Source organism: Heterodontus francisci, chromosome 2 (genome assembly GCF_036365525.1).
Source record: "Heterodontus francisci isolate sHetFra1 chromosome 2, sHetFra1.hap1, whole genome shotgun sequence".
NCBI classification, from domain to species: domain Eukaryota; kingdom Metazoa; phylum Chordata; class Chondrichthyes; order Heterodontiformes; family Heterodontidae; genus Heterodontus; species Heterodontus francisci.
In genome coordinates this window covers 188054563-188073310 of record NC_090372.1, presented here as the reverse complement: position 1 = coordinate 188073310, position 18748 = coordinate 188054563, and the positions used below count along the sequence as shown (strand labels likewise).

Genomic DNA, 18748 nt, shown 5'->3' with positions numbered 1-18748 from the left:
AGAATGTGCTCTGATGCCTGAATTTAGATGTAGTGTCATGTATTCTTTATTTTTCTTCCCAGAACCGTGCGCGAAAGAAAAGACTGAATATCATAATTATATCCGAAGGGGCAATAGATTGTTACAACAAACCTATAACCTCTGACATAATTAAGGATGTGAGTACTGGCCTTGTGGTACAACTCTGCCCTGACCAACTCCTGCAATGCCACTGTCTTCCTGCTTGCATCTGTGTGTAATTGCAACATTACTGCCGCATGCACTAATCCTCACCAGCGTTTTAATCTGGAGTTTGAACCATGCTGTTTCCTTTAGTATTTGCTGTTTTTTTTTCCTTTTTGTTGTGTGATGGGATATTTATATATTGCAATATCATTGAGAAGATTATGGAGAAAGTTATGAGTGGTACAGATTGAATAGGCTTGAAATTGCACTTGCATGTATCTTGAATCAAAATCGAGAAACTTTTTCAAAACAAAATACTGCATGCGATAAATATGTAAAAACCTCATAACAAAATGCAGTTTGGCATTGTCATTTGCCAGGATACAAAAATGTCCTCTGTTCTCCTCTCTTCCTCCCTCCAACATACATCCTGTGTATTGTGAGGGAGGGTCAGGGACAGGAAGTATGACATTTTATTTTGCCTGGAAGATTGGGGAAAGGGGCCTGTGCACCTTCTATAACCACTGAACTCCTAATGTTCTCTTCCTCTGGGATTATTGGTTTTGCGTACATCCAAAACATAATTTTTTTTTTAAATTCATTTTTTTAAACAAAAATTTAATTTCTACAGTGTGAATGAAATTACTGTTGTAATTTATAGTGCACCATGGGAGCTGTTTCATTCCCAGTAATCCTTTTGGAATTTCTAGGTCATGGGATGTTTTGTTCCTGGGTACTATAATCGAGGCATAATGTGGTCCTGCAGGAGTTGAACTCCAGAGATGTGTACTTCTGTTTGGTAGCTGCCTTGTTATTGGTGCTGCTGAATATCCAATTTACAGCTTGAAGTTATACCAAATTTTAATTGGTGTATATGCTAATTTTAAGTAAATGATTTGAAATATGAAACATTTCTTGGGTATTTCACCCCTTAGCGTGTCAGTTCTGATAGCAGATGGAGTAATAAGTCTGTTTCATCTGTCTCTATCAAAAGGCAACACATCAAACTGAAGGGTATGTAGAAAGGATTAGTTTCCTCGGGTTACAGATGTTAAATCGGTGGCTTTAGCCAGGTAGCAGCAATATTCTTCCAACTTACCATAAAAAGGGTTAAGCGGACTTTCCAAAAAGAAAAATTGGTTAACAGGATAACTGATAAGGCTTCTATTCCTGCCATTTAATTAGACTTTTAAACATATATAATATGGGCATGTTTTATGACTTATGTTTCTGTGCTTTGATGCAACTTTTGACTAAGCAGCTGCAGGTTTTTTAACCATGTCTGTGATGATGTTGCTTGTATCTTTACAACTATATTAACATGTGCACTGAATCAATTTGCCTGCCTTGTATTTTGTTCACTAGCTTATGGTTGAGTCATGTAATGTACACTTCCCCTACCCTACTGTAATGTGATTTGGTCCATTAAACGAAAAAGCAAAATAAGAACATTATTACATGCAAGATAACTTTTGAGATTGCTTGCATAGCTATGAAAGTAAAGTAATGAGGTAGTGAAGCTCTTTTTGTGGGCAAGGGGATTGAAACCAATTTTAGAAGCAGGCTTATTAGTTTGGAATTTTAGATTGTTCAATATTTAAATTATTTTTAAAAATCTGCAATAAAAAGCTAATAACAGTAAGAGTTACCATGAAAACTCTGGATTATCGTAAAACCCATGTGGTTTACTTCTGTCCTTTTTAGGGAAGGTAATCTCCCATCCTTACCCGGTCTGGCCTATTTGTGACTACAGACCCATAGCAATGTACTTGTCTGCCCTCCGAAATGGCCTGGCAAGGTACTTGGTTGTATTCAAGTTGTATTCTTGATCCATCTCAGCCTCCTCCCGAGGTCTCCAGCATCACCAGTCTTCAGCTAATCCGATTCACTCCATGTGATATCAAGAAGTGGCTGAAGGCGTTGGATAGAAGAACAAAAGAACAACGAACAAAGAAAATTACAGCACAGGAACAGGCCCTTCGGCCCTCCAAGCCTGCGCCGATCCAGATCCTCTATCTAAACATGTTGCCTATTTTCTAAGGGTCTGTATCTCTTTGCTTCCTGCCCATTCATGTATCTGTCTAGATACATCTTAAAAGACGCTATCGTGCCCGCGTCTACCACCTCCGCTGGCAACACATTCCAGGCACCCACCACCCTCTGCGTAAAGAACTTTCCACGCATATCCCCCCTAAACTTTTCCCCTCTCACTTTGAACTCGTGACCCCTCGTAATTGAATCCCCCACTCTGGGAAAAAGCTTCTTGCTATCCACCCTGTCTATACCTCTCATGATTTTGTACACCTCAATCAGGTCCCCCCTCAACCTCCGTCTTTCTAATGAAAATAATCCTAATCTACTCAACCTCTCTTCATAGCTAGCGCCCTCCATACCAGGCAACATCCTGGTGAACCTCCTCTGCACCCTCTCCAAAGCATCTACATCCTTTTGGTAATGTGGCGACCAGAACTGCACGCAGTATTCCAAATGTGGCCGAACCAAAGTCTTATACAACTGTAACATGACCTGCCAACCCTTGTACTCAATACCCCGTCCGATGAAGGAAAGCATGCCGTATGCCTTCTTGACCACTCTATTGACCTGCGTTGCCACCTTCAGGGAACAATGGACCTGAACACCCAAATCTCTCTGTACATCAATTTTCCCCAGGACTTTTCCATTTACTGTATACTTCACTCTTGAATTGGACCTTCCAAAATGCATCACCTCGCATTTGCCCTGATTGAACTCCATCTGCCATTTCTCTGCCCAACTCTCCAATCTATCTATATTCTGCTGTATTCTCTGACAGTCCCCTTCACTATCTGCTACTCCACCAATCTTAGTGTCGTCTGCAAACTTGCTAATCAGACCACCTATACTTTCCTCCAAATCATTTATGTATATCACAAACAACAGTGGTCCCAGCACGGATCCCTGTGGAACACCACTGGTCACACGTCTCCATTTTGAGAAACTCCCTTCCACTGCTACTCTCTGTCTCCTGTTGCCCAGCCAGTTCTTTATCCATCTAGCTAGTACACCCTGGACCCCATGCGACTTCACTTTCTCCATCAGCCTACCATGGGGAACCTTATCAAACGCCTTACTGAAGATACTGCAAAGGCTATGGGTCCTGACAACATTCCGGCAATAGTACTGAAGACTTGTGCTCCGGAACTAGCCGTGCCCTTAGCCAAGATGTTCCAGTGCAGCTACAACGATGGCATCTACCCGGCAATGTGGAACATTGCCCAGGTATGTCCTGTGCACATAAAGCAGGACAAATCCAATCCAGCCACTTACCACCCTATCAGTCTACTAAAGATCATCAGCAAAGTGATGGAAGGTGTCGTCGACAGTGCTATCAAGCCGCACTTACTCAGCAATAACCTGCTCAGTGATGCTCAGTTTGGGTTCCACCAAAGCCACTCAGCTCCTGAACTCATTATAGCCTTGGTTCAAACATGGACAAAAAAGCTGAGCTCCAGAGGTGAGGTGAGAGTGACTGCCCTTGACATCAAGGCAACATTTGACCGAGTATGGCATCAAAGAGTCCTAGCAAAACAGGAGTCAATGGGAATCAGAGGAAAACTCTCTGCTTGTTGGAGTCATACCTGGCACAAAGGAAGATGGTTGTGGTTGTTGGAGGTCAGTCATCTCAGCCCCGGGACATTACTGCAGGAATTTCTCATGGTAGTGTCCTAGGCCCAACTATCTTCAGCTGTTTCATCAATAACCTTCCCTCCATTATAACATCAGAAGTGGAGATGTTCGCTGATGATTGTATGATGTTTAGCACCATTTGCGACTCCTCAGATACTGAAGCAGACTTGTCCATATGCAGCAAGACCCTGACAACATCCAGGCTTGGGCTGATAAGTGGCAAGTAACATTCACGTCACCCAAGTGCCAGGCAATAACCATCTCCATCAAGAGAGAATCTGACCATCTCTTTACGTTCAATAGCATTACTATCCCTGAATCCCCCACTATCAACATCTTGGAGGTCACCATTGGCCTGAAATTGAACTGGACCTGCCATGGCTACAAGAGCAGGTCAGAGGCTGGGAATTCTGCCAGAATAACTCACCTCCTGACTCCTCAGTGCCTGTCCACTATCTACAAGGCGCAAGTCATGAGTGTGATGGAATACTCTCCATTTGCCTGAATGGGTGCAGCTCCAACAACAATCAAGAAGCTCGACACCATCCAGGACAAAGCAGCCTGTTTGATTGGCACCCCATCCACCACCTTCAACATTCACTTCCTCCACGACCGACGCACAGTGGCAGCAGTGTGTACCATCTACAAGATGCACTGCAGCAACTCACCAAGACTCCTTCAACAGCAGCTTCCAAACTCACAACCTCCACCACCTGGAAGGACAAGGGCAGCAGATGCATGGGAACACCCACCACCTGGTTCCCCTCCAAGCTGCACACCATCCTGACTTGGAACTATATCGCCGTTCCTTCACTGTCGCTGGGTCAAAATCCTGAAACTCCCTTCCTAACAGCACTGTTGATTTGCCAACGCCCCAAGGACTGCAGCAGTTCAAGAAGGCAGCTCACCACCACCTTCTCAAAGGCAATTAGGAATGGGCAATAAATGCTGGCCTAGCCAGCGATGCCCACATCTCCTGAACGAATAAAAAAAATTGATAAAAATCTTTTTGTAACTTTAGGTTTTCTGTTCGCTCAATTGTTTTATAGTTTTTATTTGAAATTTTAAGAACAACAAATATATTAAGGAAATCAAATGGAGTGAAGAGTATTGTACATCACATCAGAAAGGTATTGCATTGGGCTCTCAGTAAAGATGTTATCTTCACATGTCCAAGACATGTATACAATAAGCTCAATAGGCCTGATTGAGAGGCAGTCTTCAGAAGCGATAATAACAAGATTAGTCAGGGATGATGATTTATTTTTTATTATTCATTCGTGAGTTGTGGCCATCACTGTCTTCAATTTTACTAGGGCTCCTTGATTCCACACTCAGTCAAATGCTACCTTGAAGTTAAGGGCATTCACTCTCATCTCACCTCTGAAATTCAGCTGCTCTGTCCACGTTTGGATAAAGGCTGTAATGAGGTCAGGAGCTGAGTGACCCTGGCAGAACCCGAACGAAGTATTGGTGAGTATGTGCCACTTGGTGGCATGTCAGCGAAGTTTTCCATCACTTAGTTGATTGAGAGTAGACTAATGGGGCAGTAGTTGACTGGATAGGATTTACCCTGCTTTTTGTGGACAAGTCATACCTGGGCAGTTTTCCACATTGTTGGGTGGATGCTAGTGTATTAGCTATATACGAACAGCTTGGCTGGGGCCATGGCTATTCTCAAGCACAAGTCTTCATTACAGCCAGAATGTTATCAGGGCCTATAGCCTTTGCTGAGTTCCAGTGCACTAGCTGTTTCTTGATATCACATGGAACTAATCGAATTAGCTGAAGACTGGGCATCTGTGATGTTGGGGACCTTAGGATTCAGCCGAGATGGATCATCCACTCAGTACTTTTGGCTGAAGATGGTTGCAAATGCTTCAGCCTTGTGTTTTGCACTGATGTGCTGGGCTCCCCCATCATTGAAGATGGGGATGTTTATGGAGCCTCCTGCTCCCATTAGTTGTTTAATTGTCCACCACCATGAACAAACGGATGTGACAAAGAACCCCAGGTAACCAGAGGCCTTCCTACTATGACGTTAATCACGTGCTGAAGACATTTAAGAATTGCCAAGAATAGAGGATAGGGGTCTTGGGGATTATCAGACATTCACAATGGGCAATGGCACACTGTCGATGGTTTGGCATTGTAACAAAAACTGTAGCTGCAGTGGCTCAAAAATCGTTCATCAAAGCCCCCATTGCAAGACCGGATGTCACTGAATTTATAGAAATCAAATCGAGTAAAATAGGTAAACGAACTGACAGTAAACTGAAGAAATGTCAACAGAACTAATAGGCTTTTTTCACCATGACAGGAGTGTTTCATAGAATGTGGCTGCTCTTGGCAAAGTGGTATCTCCACTTTCAAATGAAATTAGACTTTTAGGCTATAATCATGCAATCCTATCCATAAAAATCCAATTCAACAACCATCAAGCTTTTGTCCTGGCAACTTAAAAAGCTTTAGCTTAGTTTTAGTTATTGGGGGAGTACCAAAATTGTCAAATAGAAAATGGTGCTATAATGAGGCAAACCTTAAACATATATGTATTGTGCAAGGGTGAAGCAAAAGCATACAAATTTATTCTAGTGGGTTTTCCTTCTCTCATACTAGCTCTCTTAACAGCTCTGCTCTTGATTCTGTCAGTTTCATCTCTCAAGTCTGTTACAGATAATTTTATATTTACAACAATTTCTGACAGCTCGTAGTCAAACGGCTGGGTTTTGACACACGTGTGACCATCTTAGGGCACGTCCAACGAGGAGGTACACCTTCTGCATTTGATCGAATCCTGGTAAGTAAACTCAGCCATCTTTCTTGTACAAACTTGCGTAGTTTGAGAGAGATTGAATACTGGTACTCTAAAAAAAAAGTACTTAGGAATAGCAGGCCATTCAGCTCCTCGAGCCTTTTCTGCCATTGAATTAGATATGGCTGATCTGCATTTTGGCTCCATCTGCCATTCCACCTTTGGTTCTATAACCCTTCATACCCTTGCCCAACAAAACTGAATCTCAGTTTTGACCTGCTCAAATGACCTAGTTTCAAGAGCTTTTCAGGGGAGAGAGTTACAGATTTCCACTACCCTTTGTGTGAAGGCATGCTTCCTGACAAGGTTATGATCCCCTGTTTTATATTCCCTGACCAAAGGAAATACGGTAGATAGAGAGAAACTATCAACTCATTTATTCATCTTAAAACACCTCAGTTGGATCACCCCTGAATCTTTACATAAGGGAATATAAGCCTAGCCTAGTACTGCTGACAAAGTAGATTTTTTTTTTGGCACAATACTTCTGACATTATAAAATGATGTGTCCTCCAAACCAACCATAGTGTTCCATTTCAAAACTGAGGAGCTGGCATCAACAAATTGTTCCCTGATTGACTCACCTCTGGTTCTTTACAACCTTCATGGTATCTTGCGCAATTGGTTTCTCAAAAAAAATAGATCAAGTTGAAATATTCTTCATAACCATCACTTTTAGTGTCAGTTTGTCTCAGTGGTGGTACTGCCATCTCTAACTGAGAAGATTTGGGTTCAAGTCTCATTCAAGACTTGAGCACATAACCAAGACTGACACTCTAGTGCGGTACTGGGAGAATGCTTTTCTTTCACTGAGGAATTAAAGTAATACCTCATTTGCATGGTCAACTGGACATGAGATTCAAAGAATAGAGGTGTAGTGCCTCAACATTTATATCTCAACTAACATTATCAAAACAGGTTACTGGACATTATCTTATTTCTTGTGGATCTTTGCTGTTCAGAAATTTCTGACACATTTGCCTATAAAATGTCACTTAGCATAGAATGATACAACACAAAAGAAGGCCATTGAGCCCATGATGCCTGTGTCAGCTCTTTGAAAGCTATCCAATTAGTCCCATTCCCCTGCTTTTTTCCCCCATAGTCCTGCAAATTTCCTGCCTTCAGAAGTAATTTATTAGCTGTTACGTACTTTGGATTTTCTGAGGATATAAAAGGTGCTTTCTTACTGCAATTTCATTATGAAAAAATATATTGCAGTGATGTCAGTTGCTTTTGCATTTGTGTTTGTTCTATGATCTAGGCCAGCAGAATGGGAGTAGAAGCTGTACTTGCCTTGTTAGAAGCTTCACCAGAGACTCCAGCCTGTGTTGTGTCGTTGTCTGGGAACCAGGCCATCCGAGTTCCCCTAATGGAGTGCGTACAGATGGTAAGTAGTGAATGTGAGTCAATAGCATTGTTTACAGGCAGGCCTAGGCCATGCAAGATGATCTTGTTTGGCAGCATTGCAAGAAAAGCTCAGATTGCGATGCAAAGTTTTTTTTTTAAAGCTTAGGTTTCAAAAAAAGTTTTTATTTATGCTTAGATTATTTCATCAGCAGATGTTTGCTACTTTGATCTAATTGAAACGTGAATATTTCTGAATATTTTATATGTGGCAGAATGAATTCCAGGAATCACTTGTAAACAACTGCTCACACTTGCAGTATTGATGTCTTAATCATTAATCATTTGTGTGAATATCATTGCATGCAATGACCTAGAGTGTATAATGAGTGACAAAAGCAAAATATTGGTAATCTGAAATAAAAACAGCAAATGCTGGAAATACTCAACTCTCCACAGATGCTGCCAGAGTTGCTAACGTTTCAGGATAATGACCCTTCATCAGAACTGGTAAAAGTTAGAAATGTAATAAGTTTTAAGTAGGTCAAATGGAGAAGGGTGGAAAAAGAACAAAAAGGAAGGTCTGTGATAAGGCGGAAGATGAGAGACATTAAATGACAAAAGAGTTGGTGGGACAGAGCCAAAGAAAGTATTAATGGGAAAACTAAAGAAACGAAAGATGCACCCAGAGGAGGTGTCGGCAGAATAATGAACAGCTGCTGTCTGAAAGCAAAAGCAAGAGAAAAAAATAAAAAAATAAGATCAAGGCCGAAACATGCAAAGAAAAGGAATCAAAATGGGGGCAGAAATCACAGTCTGAAATTTTTATTTATTTAGAGATACAGCACTGAAACAGGCCCTTCGGCCCATCGAGTCTGTGCCAACCAAGAACCACCCATTTATACTAACCCTACAGTAATCCCATATTCCTTACCACCTACCTACACTAGGGGCAATTTACAATGGGAAATTTACCTATCACCTGCAAGTCTTTTGGCAGTGGGAGGAAACCGGAGCACCTGGCGAAATCCCACACGGTCACAGGGAGAACTTGCAAACTCCGCACAGGCAGTACCTAAAATTGAACTCAGGTCCCTGGAGCCGTGAGGCTGTGGTTGTAACTACTGCGCCACTGTGCCGCCCAAATTGTTGAACTCAGTGTTGAGTTCAGAAAGCTGTAAAGTGCCTAATTGAAAGATAAGGTGCTGTTCCTCGAGCTTGCGTTGAGCTTCACTGGAGTGCTGCAGTGGGCCGAGGGCAGAGATGTTGGCATGAGAGCAAGGTGGAGAATTAAAATAAAAACAGAAAATGCTGGAAATACTCAGCAGGTCAGGCAGCATCTGTGGACAAAAAAACAGAGTTAACGCTTCAGGTTGGAGAATTAAAATGACAGGCCACCAGAAGCTCAGGGTCATGCTTGCGGACTGACTGGAGGTGTTCCATAAAGCGGTCGCCCAATTTGGTCTCCCCAGTGACTATTCTGAACAGGAAAACAGAAGAAACCAACCAGTTAAATCCTTTAAAAAAGTCTTCACATTTATTTCCTTGGTTTCACTATACAACTAGAAATAGCATTAAGTACCTACCACACCAATCAGACAATTCCACAGAAAGAAATCACCAACATTACCCATAAAATCGGCTACTCAATGTTAGAAATACTTTTCTGGCTGTAGATATTGCTCCAGTCTCAGTCAGCCAGCCTGCCAAGACGATAGACCTGCTCTGGTGCAGGGAATTGAAACCTCAACAATGTAAAGAACATTCCTAGGGAGCACTGAATCATTTAGTATTGTACAGTAGCCAAGTGCTTCTGGTACTGGACTAATAATCCAAAGGTTCGGAGTTCAAATACCACTGTTACTAGTTGGAAAATTAAGCTCACATGGTGAGTTGAGGGCTAGCACTAGATAAAATAATTATGAAAGCTTCTGGAATGTCAAGGGCAGTCACTCTCAGCTCAACTCTGGAATTCAGCGCTTGTGTCCATATTCTTTCCCACTCCCCTTAACTTTTTTATTCAAATAAAAACTCAATGGCAGAGGGAGTTTGTTACTTTGTAGATAACTTTAATGTATTTTCCTAGAGAAAGCCTAAGCTTAGATTTAGTACAGGAAAAGACTTTCAATTATATTTTCCCTCAGTGAGCAATTGGATTAAGAAACAAAAAATGGAAAGTTCCTTGAAATTTTTAAAGCATGTTTCCCTTTAAAAAGGAAGATGTATAGCTTGGTGTAATCTCATTGACTTTGTGGTCTTGATTTCTGACTGTTGCGATACATTTCTCCTTAATGAAGCCTTCCTGCCTGGTTATATCTTCCACCAATTGCCCTGCTCAATACTGCGGTGGTGGTGCAGCCTTTATCTCTAAATCACACCTTTAATCTTTCTCCCTACTCCTCTGGCAACTTCTCCTCCTTTGAACATCTCATCTTTTTCCACAGTTCACATCTCTGGATTAAAATCCTTGTTCTGTACTGCCCACCCAAGTATCCCACTAAGTTTCTCATTGAGATATCTTTTCCTCCCTCAGCCTCTGCACTAAGCAACTTCTCATCGTCGGTGATTTCACCCTCCATCTCAACACGTCTTGCCCTGAATTTTTTGCCCTCCTCTTCTCCCTAAATCTCTCCCTCCATATAAACTTTCCAACCCATAGTCACGATCACCCCCTTGATCTTGCCATCCTGCGTGGCCTTGCTACTCCCATTGTAACTAGCACTGATAAGGCAATCTCTGATCATTTCCTTGTATCGCTCTCTCCCCATATTCCCCTTCCCTCTTCTATCTCCACCTCTTTCTAGGTTTACCCCTGAAAAAAATTCAAGCCACTTACTTCTCCACTTTCAACAGCTCCCAACTGCCTAATCTCTGGGCCACAATTCATCATGGTATTTCTACAACTACTGATTTGCTAAATCACACCCTCTCCACCACCTTTGGTGCCCTTATCCCCATTAAAACCATTGTGCTGTCTCAGTCTTGTTACTCCCATTGGCATGCCCCTCATGACCATTCCCTTAACTCTGAAGAATTCAGATTTGAAAGATCAGACTGGACCACATAAAGCATTATTGGGTCCCACTGTCTATCGCTAAAACTGCTCACTCTTTCGAGGTCATCCAGGGAGGCACTGATAACCCTTGATTTCTCTTCACCGTGAATTGTCTTCTTAAATCATCCTCCCCTGCCTCAGCTCCAACAATAAGTGCTTGAAGCTCATGGAATTTTTTGTCCCAAAGCTCGAGACCATCCATTCAGCTGTCTCTGCCACTTCTGTCATTCCCCTAACTCACCTGGCCAGAATTTCCCTAATGTTCCCTGCTGCCTTAGCCCTGAACTCATCTTTCTTTAGTATCTATCCCATTTCATACCTTGCTGTGTCTGAGCTCATCTTGTCAATGAGCCCCACCTCCTGATCTCCCACTCCTCACAGCTCCAGCGACCCGGGTTCAATTCTGGGTACTGCCTGTGTGGAGTTTGCAAGTTCTCCCTGTGTCTGCGTGGGTTTTCTCTGGGTGCTCCGGTTTCCTCCCACAAGCCAAAAGACTTGCAGTTTGGTAGGTAAATTGGCCATTATAAATTGCCCCTAGTATAGGTAGGTGGTAGGGAAATATAGGGACAGGTGGGGATGTGGTAGGAATATGGGATTAGTGTAGGATTAGTATAAATGGGTGGTTGATGGTCGGCACAGACTCGGTGGGCCGAAGGGCCTGTTTCAGTGCTGTATCTCTAAACTAAACTAAACTATTCCAGCCAAACTGTTGATCACCCAACTTCCCTCCTTGAGCACCATGTTAGCTGATATTAATGCTTCCTCCTGCCCTTTAAATCTGCCATCACCCTTCTCCTCAAAAAATTCACCTTTGTCGTTCCATCTCCAACCTCGCTTTCCTCTCAAGACCTTGAATATGTTGTCATCTCCCAAACTGTGCCCACCTTTCCCATGATTCGATATTTGAATCCCACAAATCAGTTTTCCAAACCTGCCACAATGCTGAAACCACTCTTATTAAAGTCATAAGCGACATCCTTTGTGACTGTGACTGACACCCCCCCCCCCCCTCAATTTTCTGGACCATTCTGCAGCCTTCGACAGTTGACCATACCATTCTCCTCCTGTGCTTTTCTTCTGTCATCCAGCTGGGTGGAAAGGCCTTTGCTTGTTATCGCAGCCAGATAATCAACTGCAATAGGTTCTTTTCCCACTCCTGCATCATTACCTTTGGAATCACCCAAAGATCTGTCCTTGGCACTCTCTCCTATTTCTCCTATGCCCCTTGATGACATCATCCAAAAACACTGCAACAGTTTCCACATGGAAGCTGATGACACCCAGTTCTACCTCACCTCCACTTCTCTCGACCCCTCCACTGTCACTAAACTATCAGACTGCTTATTCACCATCTGGTACTGAATGAACAAAAATGTCCTCCAACTGAATATTGGCAAGACCAAAGCTATTGGCTTCAGTCCCTGCCACAAACTCGGTTTCCTAGTCACTGACTCCATCCCTGCCTCAGCTCATTTGCCACTGAAACCCTCATCCATGTTACATATAGACTATTGCAACACACTGGCTGGCCTCTCGTGTTCTACCCTCCATAAACTTTAGGTCATCCAAAACTCTGCTGCATATGTCCTAACTAGTACCTAGTCCCATTCACACCTTATCTTTGTGCTCGCTGACCTACATTAGCTCCCGGTTAAGCAATTTTTAAATTCTCATCCTTGTTTTCAAATCCTTCCATGGCCTTACCCCTCGCTACCTCTGTAATCTCCTCCAACCCTACAATCCTTTGAGATATCTAGCCTCTTGAGCATCCCTAATTTTAATTGTTCCATTATTACATTGTGCCTTCAGCTGCCAAGACCCTAAGCTCTGGTATTCCCTCCCTAATCCTCTCTGCCTCTCGACCTCTCTTTCCTCCTTTTGGACACTCCTTAAAGCATACTTCTTTAAGCAAGCTTTTGGGCACCTGCCCTAAAATCTCCTAATGTCAGTGTCAAATTTACTTCGATTACGCTTCTGTGAGGTATCTTGGGAAGTTTTACCAGGTTAAAGATGCTTTATAAATGTAAGTTGTAGTTGTAGTAATAGTGTTTGTAATAGTTTAGATTTTGTAACTTGTAAATTTTATTTCCTTAAAACACTATTTTAGACAATGGAAGTACAAAAAGCCATGGATGAAGGAAGGTTTGCTGATGCAGTGAAACTGCGAGGCAGGTAAGAAGACTGTGGCAAGAAATTGGGATCATTAGCTTCCACTTTTTGGGTGCTACAAGTGCCCATGGAACACCAAAATGGCATTCACGGTGCACACAAACTATTGTGAGGCGAATTATGCCCGACACCATATTGGTAAGGGCGATGGTGCATGTGCAGTGAACTTTCACCAGAAGTATGCAGAGCAGGCAGAACATGACGTCAATCAATGTGTACCTCTGATATGATGCCAACACTGCCATTTTGGAGTTCAACACTCCGTCTAAAGCCCTCTCTTAACCTCAGACAGCTGAATGTGTATTCAGCAGCAGGATGAGCCCGTACATCAGTGCTATTTAAACGTATCATTAGCTACTTTCAGGTTATTTGCTGCTTGCTTTCTTTTGGTTGTTGCTACGATTATACAAGTGTTTGGTGCTTTCTACAGTTGTTTCAGGTTGCCAAAGCCTACAGAGAGTGGTATGGCAGGTGCTTGAGGATTTTGTGCTGACTTCAAGGCTTCTGTGCAAACAGTTGCTCCCAGACATGGGTGCACTAATAGGCATTCTCCTTGGAATACAGTGTGATTTATAGAATGGACAGAGGCCACACAGAGCAGGACAAGCTTCTGGATGAGGAGGGGGAGAAGGGCTCTTAGCAGAAGGCTTTATATGGCCAAGGTGTTCAGAGAGCAATTCTCTTGCCTGAACCTCCATGAGGAACAATGTACGAGATGTCTGCACTTCAGTAGTGGCGCCCCCAACTGAAATCTGCCACCTGCTGCTGCCACAACTGTAACTTCAAAGCTGGGCAAGGGCCACTTTGCCAGTGGCTGTGAAGGTGACTATGGCAATGAACTTTTATGCATCTGGCTCCTTCCAGGCTGTAATTGGAGACATTTGCAACATCTCACCGTATGATAAGGGAGCTGATAGCTCTAATTGAATCGAGAGAGTCAAGCTACATTTCATTTTCTCTTGCCTGAAGCCAACAGGCAGAGAGTGCTCACATCTTTTCTAGAATTGCTTCCCCGTGGAGCAGGGTGCCATTGAAAGGGACTCCATTCCCTCAATGTCCATTTGGTGTGTGATCATTGGCAGAGAATCATGTATGTCAGTGTCTGATATTCTAGCAACAGCCACGATGGTTTCATCCTGTGGCAGTCTGCTGTGCCAGCTGCATTTGGGCCACCATGACAAACCAGAGGATGGTAATAGGGGCTGTCCACAGATGACATGGTTCATGACTCAGGTGCGTAAATGCATACAATGAAAGCCATGTTACCACATGAAATGTGATAGAGCAGCCCAGCTGAAACAATGCGTTTGCTGCCTCAACCTCTCTGGAGGAGCCCTGTAGGACTTGGCAGAGCAGGTGTCAAGATTTCTAGTGGCTTGTTGCCTGTTGCATAACCATGCCATCCTGAGAGGCCAGCCCTTGTAACCAGCTATATGGTGAACAGTTGAGGAGGAGGAGCGGGAAGGAGGAAGAGAGAAAGCAATCTAATTCAGCTCTTTTCTGTCCAGGCTGTCCCTGAAGGAGTCATTTGAGTGAGATACCAGTAACTGTAACCCCAATTCTCCATTCACCAATGATACCACACCATATCTTCCATCTGTTACTCTCCATCGCAACGTCTCCTTAGCGACAATGTGCAAGTCAAAGGCACTACAAAAAATTACAAACCAAATTTATAAGTAATATCATTCCATATCGCAGATAAAAATAAACTAATGACCTTTGTGTGTTCCTTTGCCTGTCCTGGTTCTCCCATGCATTGCTACCCCACTGGCTGCAGCATGCCCTAGCGAAAGGCTAGATTTTCAGTGGAGGAGACTGCAGGTGGCCTTGGATGATAAACTGAAGCAGCTGTGGACTTAGAAGGCCTGGCTGTGGGCTACACCATCTCATTATGGGCGGCAACAGTCTGAGCTCGCTGGCTGATAGGCAACAGAAAGGGCACTGGTGAAATACATGAATAGGATGGGAATACAGTCCCCGGAAGTGCAGAAGGTTTTAGTTTAGACAGGCATCAAGATCGGCGCAGGCTTGGAGGGCCGAATGGCCTGTTGCTGTGCTGTACTATTCTTTGTTCTTTGTGAAGTGGCAGGGGTGGGAGCACAAATGCTGACTTCCTGAGAGAGGACAGCACGTTTATGCTCCATGGAGCTACTGCCACTCTCCTGGACAGTGCCTTAGCTATCCTAGTAATCTGTTGGAGGACAGATTGCTGGACTGTTCTGACACCCTGCAAGCCCCTTTTCACACTGCAATCCACAGCCACAATGGCAGCGTGCATAAGAACAAGTTGAGTTTGCATGACCATGGTCTGCCCTTCCACTGCAGCACTCAAACATTGGGAGGCTGCTGCTTGTGCTGCACAAGCTGGTACATCGGCCATCAAACTCATCGTTGAGTCTTAAGTGTGCCAATGGAGTTGGCTACAGCTTGCACACTAGAAAGGATGAGCTCCAAGCTCTGCACAAAGTCCTGTGTCAGTTGGTCCTGGACCCCTCAATGCTCCTTGACATTGACCGCATGCTTACCAATCACCAAGCATTTCATTGTGCATACGCATCAGCCTTCTTCTGTAGCCTGCCCTACCAAAGTGCTCATCTAAGTCATCTGCAGCAGAGATCATCTGCAACCTCACCATCCAGTGAGTCAGTGCCTGTGCAATCCTTGCCCTTGCCCTGGCTGCATGCCACTCGTCTTCACACAAGCAGATCCTGCCTCTAAATTACACACAGTGTTAGTATCTGAGCTGGAGGCTGCAAGTGTGAGAGTGAGTGACAGTGTATCATCTTCTTGATGTTCCTCCTGTGCCTGGCCAGGTTGTATCTGAAAGGAGCAAGGGGTAAGAATATGCTGAGGGAGGAGGTGAAGTAAGAGGTGTACATTTATACCATCTGCAGTTGTAAATCAGAAGGGCATATGAGAGGAGGGGGAGATGGGATGTGAGGAGTAGGATTAGGTATGAGGATACCATTATCTATGATGGTTTCAGCCATGGCCCCAGCAATAACTATCCCAATAACAACAAATACTGTGTCCTCCATGTGGGTAGAAACATGTTGGCACACCTGCCCCCAGCACCCCCCACTCCGGTTAGCTGCTGCTACTTCTGGTTGTGTGCCCACCTTGTCCCGCAGGAGACAGGGAAGTGTGCTCGTAAGTCTGGTGCAATCTGTTTGGTTGACGTGGCTGTCATGGTTGAATAACTGGCAGTGTGTGCAAGCTATAAGATGTGGGTGTGAGGCTTGCATCAGTGCTAAGTGTGTGAAGCTGCGGTGGAGCACATGAATGTTGGGAATAACTCCTGATGAAGATTGTTTGTAGGCGAGTGATGGGAGAGTGGTAATTTGAAGAATAGCCGAGGTTAGTGATGCAGGATATGGTATTTGAAAATGCATTCACTAACCTGGACGTGGCACTGCATCCACATCCTCGAGGTTTGACTCCTGACATTGACCACCACAATTCTATCCTGCCATTATCTTTTGAGCATGTGTCCGGAGGGTCTCTTGTTCCCCTGCAGATAAAGCACATCTGTCCTCCTATCCACATCCTGCACCAAAGCCTCCAGTACAGCACCTGAAAACGTTGGAGCCTGCTATGTCTCATGTTGTGCCATTCTTCATTGTTTCCCAGGTCAGATGCACTTCCTGCAGGACAGCCAGCATCTGCTCCAGCCACAATGCACCTCTGCTTTAAGAGATGCATTATAGCTACAAGCAGTTCAGGCTAGCTTTAAATGGTACTAGCCTCTCACTACATTGGCCCCTGATGATGCGTCAGTCAATCACTAGTCCGGTTAATCCTGGTTGGATGCTGAAATCATTGAAATGAGCAGGTCGCAATCGACAAGTGTGGATTAATTGCATATTGCGATTCCCACGCCTTTTTCAGGGGCTACTGAATTTACCTCCTGCATCTTTTGATTTGTGCTCAATGAGTTATTATCTAGTGGCCTTCAGTTTTATAACTAGTCGATGCAGGTAGTCAAAAGTGCAGCTAATGCACAATACCCCATATGCATACTAGGTTAATAAAAACAATAAATGCTGGAAATACTCAGCAGGTCTGGCAGCATCTGAAAGGAGTGTTTGGGGCCTTGGATAGTGAGGAGAGAGGAGGTAAATGGGCAGGTATTACACCTCTTGCGATTGCATGGGAAGGTGCCGTGGGAATGGGACGAGGTGGTGGGGGTAATGGAGGAGTGGACCAGGGCGAAACGGAGGGAATCATCCCATCAGAATGTTGACAGGGGAGAGGAGAGGAAGATGTGTTTGGTAGTGGCATCACGCTGGACGTGGCGGATGATCCTTTGGATGTGAAGGCTGGTGGGGTGGAAAGTGAGGACAAGGGGAACTCTGTCACGGTTCTGGGAGAGAGGGGAAGTGGTGAGGGTAGAGGTGTGGGAAATGGGCCAGATACAGTTGAGGGCCCTGTCAACCACAGTGGGGGAGAATCCTCGGTTGAGGAAAAAGGAAGGTGTATCAGAAGCGCAACAGAGGAGGTGTTGACAGATCAAGGTCACAGAGAATAACTGACCAGAAGGTCATGGAGCAAAAGCAAACGGTATGTTAATGGTGTGGTGAAAGACAAAGCGTTCGTGCAGAGAGTGTGTTAATTGACAGAAAAATGAACAGCCCTGGCCCAAAGTACAAACATGAAAAAAATCAGTGAGTAGGCACAGGAGAAACAAACTAAAATAAACAAATAAAAAAGAAATAATAACGAAAAAAATAAAAAGGGGGGCCTGTCATGCTCTGAAATTATTGAACTCAATGTTCAGTCCGGCAGACTGTAGCTGCCTAATCGGTAAATGAGATGCTGTTCCTCGAGCTTGCATTGATGTTTACTGGAACACTGGCTCTAAGACTCTATGACCTACATCCTAGGTTTATTCACTGCACGATCTTGCAGTAGAAGTACTTGATCTGTGCGGAATAAATTCCATTAATATTTAGGATATGTCTTTCTGGAAGATTTAGTTTGGCAGATTTAAGTACAATTTGCTGTTTGGTATGTGTGCCAAAAAAATTAACTTTAGACAATGCAACTAATTCTTTGTGATTAATTTCAAGTTTAAAGTCATGTTGGTTGGAACATTCTAAAACTGAATGTTATCATTGCTGGGTGTATGCCAGTTTTTCTTTTTTTCTTCAATCCCTTATCTTTTTTCTCTTTGGTTGTGTGCTTGACACAAATCGTTGGATTACTTGCTGAGACACTGAGTGAGGGTTCATGCTGCTTTTGCTCCATGGGAGGTTTCTGTCCTCTTTGAAGTCACTTCACACTTTTATATAACATTTAATGAAGATTTTTGCGACTTTTTTATTTGATAACCAGTTTTTCTTTAACTCTGATACTGGAGGGGATATTTCATATGCCAGTCCATTTTGTGTGTTGAGTGTCAGTGTGAATGCAATTAAAATAGATTGATGATCATCTCCTGCAGTTATCACTGAACTGATTTGTGCCTCATTTGGCTTCATTGGGTTTTAATTTTCTGCTAGGTTAAGTTATGACATCCAGTGAGTAGC

The 18748-nt window shown here is 43.6% G+C and overlaps 1 protein-coding gene across 2 annotated transcripts in view; it reads left to right on the top strand.

Moving 5' to 3' along the window:
• Positions 1 to 18748, top strand: part of LOC137349379 (ATP-dependent 6-phosphofructokinase, platelet type-like) — a 154488-nt gene that overhangs the window by 65867 nt on the left and 69873 nt on the right. Inside the window, exons 8-11 of one of the 2 annotated variants that reach the window (XM_068014890.1) lie at positions 63 to 158; positions 6539 to 6631; positions 7911 to 8036; positions 13156 to 13220. In XM_068014890.1, coding sequence (XP_067870991.1) covers positions 63 to 158; positions 6539 to 6631; positions 7911 to 8036; positions 13156 to 13220 — 380 coding nt within the window. The remainder of the gene's footprint in view (positions 1 to 62; positions 159 to 6538; positions 6632 to 7910; positions 8037 to 13155; positions 13221 to 18748) is intronic. The other variant, XM_068014901.1, reaches the window with a different exon arrangement.